At 39.4% G+C, this 13,150-nt stretch overlaps 1 protein-coding gene across 2 annotated transcripts in view; it reads right to left on the reverse strand.

The window, feature by feature from the left end:
• The window catches only part of LOC139114239 (collagen alpha-1(XI) chain-like), a 115,768-nt gene that overhangs the window by 28,586 nt on the left and 74,032 nt on the right, over positions 1 to 13,150 (reverse strand). For both annotated transcript variants that reach the window (XM_070675817.1, XM_070675816.1), the window contains exons 9-22: positions 12,578 to 12,640; positions 12,135 to 12,209; positions 11,370 to 11,456; positions 10,913 to 10,969; positions 10,212 to 10,319; positions 9,769 to 9,822; positions 9,275 to 9,328; positions 8,898 to 8,951; positions 7,147 to 7,245; positions 5,480 to 5,578; positions 4,409 to 4,507; positions 4,177 to 4,221; positions 2,086 to 2,184; positions 423 to 476 (exon numbers count right to left, since the gene is read on the reverse strand). In XM_070675817.1, coding sequence (XP_070531918.1) covers positions 423 to 476; positions 2,086 to 2,184; positions 4,177 to 4,221; positions 4,409 to 4,507; positions 5,480 to 5,578; positions 7,147 to 7,245; positions 8,898 to 8,951; positions 9,275 to 9,328; positions 9,769 to 9,822; positions 10,212 to 10,319; positions 10,913 to 10,969; positions 11,370 to 11,456; positions 12,135 to 12,209; positions 12,578 to 12,640 — 1,047 coding nt within the window. The remainder of the gene's footprint in view (positions 1 to 422; positions 477 to 2,085; positions 2,185 to 4,176; positions 4,222 to 4,408; positions 4,508 to 5,479; positions 5,579 to 7,146; positions 7,246 to 8,897; positions 8,952 to 9,274; positions 9,329 to 9,768; positions 9,823 to 10,211; positions 10,320 to 10,912; positions 10,970 to 11,369; positions 11,457 to 12,134; positions 12,210 to 12,577; positions 12,641 to 13,150) is intronic.

Below are 13,150 nucleotides of genomic sequence, written 5' to 3' on the forward strand. Positions count from 1 at the left end.
TTCACCTGTAATCCTAATATGCCCATATATGGTCAAAGGAACGTTCCTTGGTATTCAAAATGCCCATGTGAGGGCGCTGTTTTTAAAAAGCGGCCACCCGATTAATATCTGTGATTGGTTAGATTTTCTCTTTCCATGGTAACTGTGGCAAAATTGGAACAGCTGACAGTATACCTTTAAGCGGCAGATAAGAAAAGCATTGTAAAAAATTGAGAGTCCTAATAACTATCCCCGCAACGCATTGTACCCTAATGTCAACATAGAGGTTCACTTATTGTAACGGGGGGGGGATTATGAAGGCTGCTGACGAAGTAACTTTGCCTTGCAGAGCCGACATTGCCGACTTTTCAATAAAACCGTCAACTCGACGCAAAACTGGAACCGGAAAGATTTAGGAATGCAGTACGTGAGCGAATACTTACATTGTTACCCTTTGGTCCCAAGTCGCCCTTGAACCCTTGTAAACCTTCTGAGCCCTTTAAGTAAATACGATGAGAACGTTAAGAATTTCAAAACAAAAATACGAAGCAATAATAGTCACCACAATGATTAATATCTGGATATTTTCTTTTCGTGTTATTTACTAATCGATAGCAGCTTCATCCTTGGCTTCCGTCGACCAATCACCACAGTAAAACATAGGATCAAAGTCCCTGAAGCTACTATAGACATGGATACAAAATTAAGTATTTCCTGACTGTATGAAATTATCTCACTAAGGTCATCCTAGAGACTTGTAAACCAAATATTAAAGCTGTCTGACCAGCGGTTTTGAAAAAACAAGCGACTCAACAGTTGACAGAGCTCTGCTGTGTTATGTAGAGAATAATCTTTTGTGATACATGTATTGATGAAGAAGGTGGATATCTTTAATAGCTCATTTCAGGATGGCCTGACCAAAAATGGAAAAAAAATTCGTAAAAATACAGACTTGCATACTTCATCACAATTTTAACAAATCTAAGTTGGGTTATCCCTAGGGACCTGTATAATAAATAACAAAACTGTCTAACCAGTGGTTATGAAGAAGATTTTTTACCAAAAACGCCTTTTTTGGCGCTAATTTGCCTATTTTCAACAATACTAAAAAATTAATAAAAATAGTTTCTCAAAATCATATTTTATCCACACAACAAATATCAAATCAGTAAGTACTGCAGTTCTCAAGATATTTGAGTGGACGGACGCCTCACAAACGGACATACATACATACATACAGACTGACGGTGGACGCCGGACGGATACCCATCCCAATAGCTTCTATAGACTATATTAGTCTATAGTAGCTAATAAATGAGAGTTAATTACATTCTAATTAAAGTAAACAAGACTTGCTTAAATCAAGATTTACGTCATAAAAAACAGCATATCTGTCAGGTTATAAAGAATCTTGAGCTGGTTATCTTTTAATATCAGTATTTTCATCCTATTAACCAAGCACATTTTAACTTTCAAATTAACATTGTAAGGTAAGTTCTGTTGAATAAGTTGAGACTGTATGTACTCAGAGAAAGCACACTGAAGAGACAAATGTTTGAAACTTAAGAAGTTCAAGGTCATCAAAAGCATTATAAGGAATAATGTAACACTTTCATTGCACTGTTTACACAGATTGCATAATTGCTATAAATAGCACATGAGGAATCTTACAGCCAAGCTTTACCATACAAACCCTATCACTTTGACCACTCTTTTAATTGACTACTCTATTTCTTTCCTCAAAAAGTAATTTTATTTTATCCTTACCAAGTCAACCATAAATGGAAATTAGAACTTTCTCTAGACGTTCTCATAGACGTTTCATCCTTGAGGTGATCCGCTGAACTGAATTTGCCAAGTAAATGCTGACTCAATAAGCTCCATACCGTGCTAAACAATCGTATGAATGAACAAATAAACAGACATACATACATACACACACATACATACATACATACATACATACATACATACATACATACATACATACATACATACATACATACATACATACAGCCTGACGCCGGACGCCGGACGGATACCCATCCCAATAGCTTCTATAGACTATAGTCTATAGTAGCTAATAAAATTGACTATTTCACTGACCTTTGAGCCCTTCAAACCCGAAAGACCTCTTGTTCCTCTGTCGCCTTTAATACCACGGGTTCCAGGGAAACCGAGGGGTCCCTGAGGTCCGCGTGTGCCCTGAAAAGAACCGAAAACACTTCATGCAGTCTACATAGAGAAGGCTATTTCTAAAGGAATTGACTGGCCATTGTTCTGTTTGAACTAAACACCCCAACGAATTCGCCAGCTGACTTAAGGGAGCGTTCAGTTATCATGGCCGGGGGTGGGCCGGCAAAATCTTCCTGCGCATCAGTCAAAATAAGTGAACCCCCCCTACCCATTGTACCAAAAAATTGATGAACCCCCCTTTCAAGATGACAAACATTTCATGACCCCCCCCCCCCGGCGAACGATAGAATCCCCCCAAAAAAGAGCTTCAATTTTTTCAATGACCTTCCTTACAAACTCAAAAGGTGTTAATGCTCAGATTTCCCAATCTGACTTGCTATAATTTTGAAATTACCCTCAAAGGGGTTGGACAGAAATTACTGGTGGATCGCAATATTTTTGCGCAAGCGTGTGTGTACATATTTTGATATTTGGATTTAATTAAAAATCAGCTGTTGATAATGTTGGACATGGTATACATATATTTTCTCATACATGTATGAGGAATCTATGTAATACTTTCTCAGTGCAAACTATATCTATGCATTTATAGATATTTGATAATTTACATAAATGTACTTAAATGAAATAGGGTTGTTACAACTGGCATGTGGACAAAAAGTTTGACCTTAGAATTTCACCAAAAATGTTCATCCACTGTACATGGGAGTCAATGATAAAATTGTGAATAATTTTTTTTCCAATGAAAAACTTGGTATACTTATGCATATACAGATGTTCAATAATTAACATAATTGTGCTTGTCGTTAGAATATGATGGTTAAGGGTGCATATTATGTGTACAAGAAATCTGATTATGGAATTTCACTGAAAATGCTCATCCACTATACATGGGAGTCTATGAGGAAAGTAAGAATAATTTTTTTCCGATACAAAAATAGGTAAACTCATGTATTTATGTACTCTCGATTATTGATATCAATATACTTGATTAGATTATGGTGGTAACAAATGGATGTGTTCGCCAGAAATTGGATTTTGGAATTATACCAAAATGTAGATTCACTGTACATGGGAGTCTGTGAGGAAAATATGAATAATTTTTGTCCAATACAAAACTATCAAAATCTGTGTATTTATAGACATTTGATAATTCATTTTAAACTACTTAGTTAGCCTAGGATGGTTAAAGGTTGATATGTGTGCAAGAAATTGGATTTTGAAATTTCACCGAAATGTTGATTCACTATACACTGGAGTCTATGAGAAAACTAAGAATAATTTTTTTACGATGCTAAACTAAATTAATTTGTACTTTTATGGGTGTTTGATAATTGATACAAATGTACTTGATTCAAATAGGGTATTTAAAAGTTCAGATGTGGACAACAATTATGATATTGGAATTTCACCTAAAAGTATTATTTAACTTTTCATGGTACTAGTAGTCTCAGTACAGGTAACTGTTAAATAATTTCCCTGACAAAACTTGCTATATCACTAATATGTAAGTAATAGGAATTGTTCATTGCCCTTAGTGCAGTGAGCTTGATTTACAATAAGACAATTATACCTTTGTTCAGATTTACAGGTGAATGACTTCAGAGAATGAAATCATGCAACGAATCATTTTTATCTCCCAGAATATTTCTGAACACTGAAACTGCTTTTTGACGAGACGGATACTTATGAAAATTAAGTGAACCCCCCCCCCCTCTGAGCTATTTGCAGTTTTCAAATTTGAGGTGACACCCCCCTGGATTTTGCCGGCCCACCCCGGCCATAATAACTGAACGCTCCCTAAGCACGCAAACAGCACAATGTATATCCCCTACCAGTGTCTGTCTATTTGTCTTATAGTGCTTGGCTGTCGTTTTCTGTAAGTCTCTCTGTCTATATATCTGTCTGCATGTTCTCTATATTCTGTCTGTAATATTTATAATGCACTCCTTACTTTCCATTTTATTTAGCCTGGTGCTTGCAGGTCATTAACATACTTACAGTTTCGCCTTTATCACCAGGGGGGCCATCAACTCCGTTGTGTCCCTGTATTGGAGAAAAGTAACCATATCGTGAAATGCGTTATATGTCCACAAGAAATCGTCGGCGGCTTAAGACCACCAAACGTTTGCGGTAAATGCAACGAGAAATCCCAAAAGTGTACTTGTGAAATCTATTCATGGCTTCATGTTTGCATACCCACAGGGGTCACACAGTTAAAAATGCCACTTACCGGTGGTCCATCGACACCTGAAATTCCCGGCAAGCCGGGTTTTCCTTCGTTTCCAGGGTCGCCAGGTGCTCCCATCGGCCCCTGCGGTCCAGGTGGACCCTAAGCACAAAGGGAAACGAAAATTAATATTAAGCAAAGATCATCGTTTGCTATTCGAGGGTTGCACGGTGACTGAATATAGAATCAGGCTCACGAGAATGGCTGCCGTTGCTAACATAAATTACAGGGGTTTCCTTCTTGCCTACCTGTGTCAATATTTTCCTGCTTGAAATGTGAGCTATCATGTTATCGGGTTTTTTTTCATCAAAAAATAACAATGTCCATCTTCAAATGTCTTGCACCTACTCTGCTAACTTCCGAAAGTCATATTGAGACGGACAAATAACTAGTTTTTGACTATCAATGGCATGACCTCATACATCATTGAAAATCGACCCAGCGGAATAGTGGTGACGGGACCGTGATCGACTCGCAGACTTGCGTAGGCCTTTCTTTTGAACACAGGTAAACAAGAATAGGAGATTTTATGTATAGTGGCTGGAGCACTTGTCTGCTGAACTTATGACGATTATGATATGAAGAAAAAAACATGTCGCCTCAAAATCTTGTGCGGTAGAAAACTAGTGCTGAAACAGCAAAGTCGACGCCAGTCAGAACGGGGCAGGTTAAAACACGGAAATGGACCCCTGTCGACTGTGATTGAATAAACAGATGATGATGGTAATCGAGTGCCTGTAGGCACTTCATGATGAGCTTCTATACGGATCCGTCCTGCTGGGCTTCCGTCCATTCAAATCATCCCGAGGGCTCGGATCAGGGCACACAGCGCCCAGGACATATAGTCATCCAAGATGCATGCAGGACCATCTCTAGAATTCCCCCGACACGAATTTGGCACTCCACGAAATTAAATCTTATAGTACTGCTTGAACAAATAAAACGTTTTGGAATACAAGGAGAAAAAAGAGCGAAATGTTCACGACATTTTCTGATAGTTAAGTCGTCCCACAGACGGGAATGTGAGACAAGACACGTTGCAACAAATTTAAACTGACAAGGGAAAACCCTTACCACTTGACCGGAGAATCCTCTTGCTCCGGGCATTCCTGGAACACCAACCGGACCGGGTGCTCCTTTAAGTCCTTCCGGGCCATCTCCACCGGGAATACCCTGTGGAAAGATTGCGACATTGAAGCAGTTTGTTGATTCTCTCATACTGCATACGTCACAACTGTGACGTAGCACACCTTACGAAGAGTGGCGTACCTCCTGATGAACACAGCACCATACCGCTCAGATGGCTATTACTTTTTTATGGGTTAAGGTAGAACGCACCTCGAAAGTGAAAAACTTACTCACTCTTGCTGAAACTTTTCTCAATGAAACTTTCAACCATTTGCTCACCAAATCAAGAATAAAAACCAGAGTTTGGCACGGGAGAAACAAATTACCTAATATTAATTACCGACATTTGAAATTTAAAATGGCCGCTATCCGTGTGTTTACTGTATAGAGAAAAATACAATTTTCGAAAAACGAAGGCTAAACAATTGTTTTCTTCCACCAAGAGCTTTAAAATGAGCCCTATAAATGGTACATCAAGAAAGAATCGCAAAAAATTTGAGTGTCCGTATCTGTCCCCAAGGCGCTTTCTACCTTAAATCAATGATGATTTTTTTTTTTATCCGTAGACTTAGTATTACTAGCAATAAATGTAATCTTCAGTTCACTATCTCTATGCATACTTACCCCTTGCTGACTTCTATTCCTTCCTATAGGGATATTAAACATCAGCAAGTGTTTTGGACAGTATGCATGGAGATAGCGAGCAGGATATAGAAATGTATTGATATCAATACTTATTCTATGAATTCAAATCATAATGGATAATCATCATCATCATCATTATCATCATCATCATTATCATCATCATAATCATCCTCATCATTATTTGACAGAGCCCCATGATGGGACGGTGCAAGCACGCCGCACTCGGGGTGTTTGCACGAAGGCGTGGCACAGGAGAGTGCACCGTAAGTGCAAATATCCCGAGTACGGCGCTCTTGCAGTCGCGCCTCGGCGTTCTGATTTAACTGCCTCTGTTAACAACTGAAAACACATACAAAAAGCTGTCTGGAACGCCGCGTTTCGTCGTCTGACGTTTGGCGGAATGATATATATCAAGTTCCCATTTTTGTAATCCGGTTTGATGTACGATGATGTCATTGAATTCTCATTAGCTAATTGCGTCACAACTCCAGTTCTGATTGAGCGGTATTTTGTCCAATTGTTTATGGGTCAAACTTCTCACTCGTGTATTTCGCTGCAATTACGGCTGGGCAAAACCACGCAAAACAACCGAAATATGTTTTCATTGAAGTCTCATCATATAGTAAGCTTTGTCGTAGCTATCATTACTGAAACTTTCAATACTGAATTTCTGAAAGTTTTTTTCGTGCTTGCAGACGACAATTTTTGTTTTGTTTACGAACAAAAGTTGCTACAAACAAAAGTAGTCCCGGATACCTGTGCCTACAAATATAAATGATGTCGTAATTCCGGTATTTGAACTGCAGTGTAAATACGAGTATTACGCCAGCGCTCCAGTGCAAGTAAACTATGGCACGTATGTAATACTATTTACCCCAACTACAGGGCCTAATTACCCCGTGATAAAAAAAATTCCATTAATGATGATGGATCTGTAAACGACAATCGACGCTAGCACTGTCACTTACCGGCATGCCCTGCAAACCTTGAGGGCCCCTCTGTCCCGGCAATCCTCGTGGACCTGAGTCTCCCTGAAGGCCGGTTCGTCCCGTTGGTCCGTCGTCACCCTACCAGCACAGACAAAAGTTCGTAAAATCATTGTCAATGGCTTGGACTCGAACCTTTCAAATTTCAGTGTCAGTAGTGGCTCTAGTCAAACAAGCTGTTATTCGGTGCTGTGTAATCTTGTATGTTTTTGTCTTCACACTATTAAAGGTAGTATGCACCTCGAAAGTGAAAGACTTAAACTTTTGCTCTAACTTTCCTCAAGGGATCTTTCAATCATTCTCTTTCAAAATCAAGAATAAAAATAGGGGGTCACCGTGCAAATTTTGGTACTAGAGAAACAAAATACCCAAGATTTCCGATATTAGAAATTCAAAATGGCCGCCATCCCTGTGTTAAATAACTCTATGGAGAAAAATAAAATTTTCGAATTTCGAAAACCTATGCCGGTGAAAAGTTTTCTTTCACCAAGAGCTTTAAAATGAACCCCTACATGTGGTATATCAGAAGAGAATTGTAAAGGTTTGAGAGTCCAAATGTCTGTCCCCAAGGTGCGTTCTACTTTAAAGGACCAGTAATGCGAACTTTTTATGATTTTTTTCATTATTTGTATTATGTATATCAATCGCAACTTATTATTCTACCCCCAGAAGAATGTTGAAACACCCACTATTTAGCTTGTCAACTTAGCGTCTTTATGTATAAAATGCATCATTATTGTTTATATTTGAATTCTAGTCCGGACCAGAAGTCGCTTTTCAACAATAACGATGCAGTTTACACACGTACGGACTGAGTTGTCAAGCTGAACACCCTGTATATCAACATGATTCAGGGAGTAGAACAAGAAGTATGGTTTTTACTATAACCCAAACGGGATTCGAACCCCCACACACTCACGGCAACATCGCCTAGCTGCTAGGCCTCACACAAGAAGTTATGGTTGACATTCAAAACAAAAATGGTGAAAAAATTATCAAAAGTTAGCATTACTGGCCCTAAATAGTCCTGGGTGATTCAAAAAATATCGAGAAGTCAAACAGACACTTGCAATTGTTGCAACTTGCAACAAAACAAAAATACAGTGAAAAGCGTCATTACAGCTACTGGCCCTTTCCAATTGTTGTGTAATCGTACAGCATTTCAAAGCCGGACTGAAAATCCCCTTGACTAATAGAGAAAAGCGCGCCCTCTTCATTTGGTGATTACACGGATCCAAACCAGGATTTTTCCAGTTGGTCGCCTGGTTTGGCGCCCTTAAGTAGATAATTCTTCATCATGCATACTGCATTATTGGCTGAACCCCCCCCCCCCCGACACCCCCCGACTTGAAGAATGGCAACTTTACTGATCCGACGAAAAAGCTGGTGGTCCCAGACTTATTATGTGCTGGCTGCTATCACGGTTGTCGAATAATAAACAACTTTCGCAAGTTGGCGATTTGGCACACTGACGCACTTAAGCAAATGCAATTTGCACTCCATGTGACAAATTATGTAAAAATAACTGGAGGGAAAAAAGATATTCTACCGGAGCTTGAAAATATTGAAAGTGGAGAAACAGTCGTTTATATTTACTTGGCAAGCAAAGTTCTGCGACAGAACTCTTGCTTTATCACTGGGGAGTCTGTCTTAAAATATACTTTGTCATATAGCATCCGATACGAACCTCGGTACATGGTGGAGGTCTATGAAATGTACTTGAGATGGCTTACCGGCTCTCCCCGCACTCCAGGCGGACCTAGGGGACCAGCTTGACCGGGGCCTCCCTGTTAAAGAAACATCGATATCATATGAGCCGTGTCGGGGAAAACATTTAGAAATTTTATGTCAAATAACTGACGGAGCTTCTTTAATCTGTCTTCCAATGTGTCCGACGGAACCGTAAAACGTTGGCTACGCCGTTATATATATATATATATATATATATATATATATATATATATATATATATATATATATATATATATATATATATATATATATATATATATATATATCCCATAACCGCGTCACGTGACAAGTAAGATACCCAACCCAATTAAAATATAAGAATCAAAGCAAAGAAGTTGGTAGGACACCATGTATTTACCCGTTGTCCTTTCTGTCCGGACAATCCGGGCAGCCCGTCGAAACCTCTGTCGCCCTGCAAAAAAAAACACAGAAAAATACACTGTTTTAACATTTGCTCGTCTCAAAGCTATCGGCAGTACCTACCCTTGCCTTTACAGCTTTGAAGTAGTCACCTCGGTAGCTTCTCGCCTTCTCACTTAAATCCACTGACTCTGCACCTTTATTTTGTGTGGTGTAAAATGCAGTTTTCAACACATGTCGAATACATTTTCTCATTGTGAATTTGTCATATTCTGCCAAGTCATCTTCAGAGAGGTTTGACACTGCCCTTTGGGTCTGCTTCACGATCCGTTAAGTCTGAAGGCTTTTTGTTACAACATTGATGGCTAAATGACAAAATGTAAGGCTGTGAACGAATAGCGCTGTTGTTTCGTGGATCAGTGCGAGTGTGTATTGCGTGTGTCCACGGTCTCAAATTGAGATGAATTACATATAAGAAGATTCACGTATTACCTTAGAACCAGTAACTCCGGAGTTACCTCGAAGACCGGGTTTCCCTGCTCGACCCTGTGGAAAGAAAATACATTATACTGAGAACGCAGTAGCCAGCAACCCTCAGTACCACTAGGGTCGAAATCATAACTTTGTTAAATAATCGTTCATCTTATTTGAAAACTTATGAAACAAATTGGCATGACCGACCGTTGCATCAAAATCTGTGGTGTTTCATCACAATCTTGGTCGGTCCTACCACACGACGAACTGCTTTACCCACTCGCTGGACGCCCGTGCGCACACGGGAGAACAGAGGGGAGCTTGAAAGACGAGTTTCCAGCTGTAGCTTCTCTGGAATTCATCCATAAAATCATAGAGGTCTATACGGAAATGTTCGTGGAAGCAAATGCGACATCGAGAGACGAAAAATACATCAAAACACTTGATCTCCACATACTCACCCGTTTGCCAGACTTTCCATCCAAACCTGTAGGACCTAATGGTCCAACAGGTCCCATTGGGCCTGGATCTCCTTCCTCTCCCTTTAACCCACTAGGTCCCGGGTAACCCTGGGTACGACATAAGACAAAATACCGTTAAGCAAAAACCTTCCGTCATGACATTACTGGTAATGGATTCCCTCGTCAAGCATGTTACACTTACACATTGAATGATTGCCACTAAAAGGGTTTCAAGAAAAGAATAAAGCGCCAATTTTTGTTTATTGTGCTGACTTTCATAACGTGCGGAACGATATATTACATCACAGAGCCTCCAAAATGAAATGGAAGGACTGTGATTAAATATGCTTTCGTATCGAAAATTCGACCTGACAGTAAAGTGGAGTCACTCATGTGCTTGTTATGTGCAGAATTGGCTTAAATCTTCGACAGCCGAGGAAAAATGACACTTCTAACTGCAAGTCTTACAGCTTTTCTTGCTCAACTCTGACTCGATCCCTTGAAAATTTAAAATTGACAGACTGGCATCAGATGGATCAGAAAGGGGCGGAAACGAGAAGAGAAGAGATAGAATAAGCAGGAAAGTTAGAGGAGAGGGAAAAGACAAAGATTGTAGATAGAGTGGGGATAACAAAGTGGAAAGACGAAGCCAAGATAAAAAGGGTACAGATATGTCAAGGTAAACGGGAATTACTACTTACTATCGGTCCGGTCTTACCAGTCAATCCCACTGGGCCAGATGGACCCTGGAGGGCGCTCTGAAAGAAGATAAATACAAGTTATAGTATTATCAGTGTTGTTTCGGTCAAGTCCGCGGGGGAAGTGTCCGACTATTCCGACACGATGGGAATTCAAAGCTACATTTTAATTGTGTTTCGGAGACGATAGTGGTGCTGGATAGCGCTGCATAGCTTTGTTTCCTCTACTGATTCACTTCAAAGGTAGGAAGATTACAAAATTCAAACGAACCGGGTTTGCGTTCGAACGCTAGTGGGCGGCTTCGTGATAGGTACAAGCGTTTGATCCTACCTTGCTGTACAGGACCTTCGGACAATAATATTTGCAAAAAAAGAACTTAAAGGGTTAAACTTGTAGCATTCACTTAAGATAAAGGGAACAAATTGTCGTCGAGGGGTGGTTAAATGTCCGTCAACTCACCCTTTGAGTATCGAGAAGATTGGTGAAGGCAGCCATGGCGGCGTTGTCAGGACCTTTGGACTCGCCGTTGCCCGATGTTATCATACTCTGCAAGGAATATCGGAAAGAAAGCAAATGAACATAGACATGATAAAAAAAATTCGGAATTCTGATACCATCAAGACAAGCATCGCGATGGGTGACCCAGACTTAGAATTATTCCTGAGTTATTTAGCCGAGAAAGCTGACATTTGAGATGTGTGCTCGATGATGTTTCAAAACTGCGTATTTAAAACCAATATATGAAAACTTAATTGGACTGGAGGTTTATTTTACAGTAATAGATGAACATTATTTCTTCGCCCAGTAGGGTTGTTTTCAGTCAAAATTTAATATCGTTAGACATGGGACATACTCTAGCACAACACGGTCACTAACAACATTTAACATTCAAGTAACGCTTCCATAAGAAAAATCGAAGGTACTTTGATTTTTCGCCATAGAAAATTATGATTTAAAATTGCTCATAATATTTTACAAATATCAACCACACCAAAGTGCTTATTGTACTATGGTAGCACCTGAGATACATGTACTAAGTGATAATGCAAGAGCAGGGTTTGTTCTGTAAAGTACTTCCAAGTAAATAATATAATCAATCAATCAATCAATAAATCAATCAATCAATCAATAATTAAATGAATAAAAAAATTTCTCATAAACTTGTCAAGGTTTATTAGGGACTGGAAGAAATGCTGCATGCGGTCTCTGAAGTGAAGGACTTACCGGGATGAGTAGCGTTGGGCCGGGAGCACCTGGGAACCCTCGCAGTCCGTCGATACCATCCTCTCCTGGTTCTCCCTACAAGAGTAAAGATGTACGCAAGGAAACCGATCAAAAATGAGCAAAATCATGACGAATATATGTTTGCATTGAATCTCAAGATAAGCAGTGGGCAGTGGTAAAAAAAATTGAGGAATGTGGCGACCTTTCTTGCCATCTTTAATGTACTACTGTCTGCATCAAACGAAAAAAAAAACCACAGGTTAACAACACCGCCCTCATCGGTGTGGATTGACTGTTTTCCCGAGGACGGGCACCGTTTGTAAGGCGTCACGTTTCAGCGACAGTGTTATTAAAAACACTTTCTAAAAGTAAATTCGAGTCGTCGTCGAGAGCTCGCAAAAGAAATAAACGAAACTCATGGAAGCTGAGATGTCGATACTCACCTTTTGACCTTTATTTCCCAATGGACCCGGTGGACCGTCATAGCCCAACTGACCTGACGGTCCCTGGATAATAAAACACAAGCAAACGTATCACACAAACGTATCATACATCAGTCGTCATTTAAAAAAAAAGGACACAGCCTGAAATCATTTTTACCATCATGATCGACACTGATGTGTAGCAATAGACAACTGACATTTGAAGATTGATCTGGGTGACTTGTCATGGCCACAAAAATTGAGAACATGAAATAAAAAGAGATATTTTCTATGCACTGTCTATGTATGTATGTATGTATGTATGTATGTATGTATGTATGTATGTATGTATGTATGTATGTATGTATGTATGTATGTATGTATGTATGTATGTATGTGTGTATGTATGTATGTATGTATGTATGTATGTATGTATATGTGTGTGTGCGTACGAGCGTGCATCTATCTATCTATCAATCTATCAATCTATCTATCTATCTATCTTTCTATCTATCTATCTATCTATCTGCCTACCTATCTATGTGTGTGTATTATGTATGGATGGATGAATGGATGGATAAATGGATTGATGAA

Source organism: Ptychodera flava, chromosome 16 (genome assembly GCF_041260155.1).
Source record: "Ptychodera flava strain L36383 chromosome 16, AS_Pfla_20210202, whole genome shotgun sequence".
In the NCBI taxonomy this organism is placed as follows: Eukaryota; Metazoa; Hemichordata; class Enteropneusta; family Ptychoderidae; genus Ptychodera; species Ptychodera flava.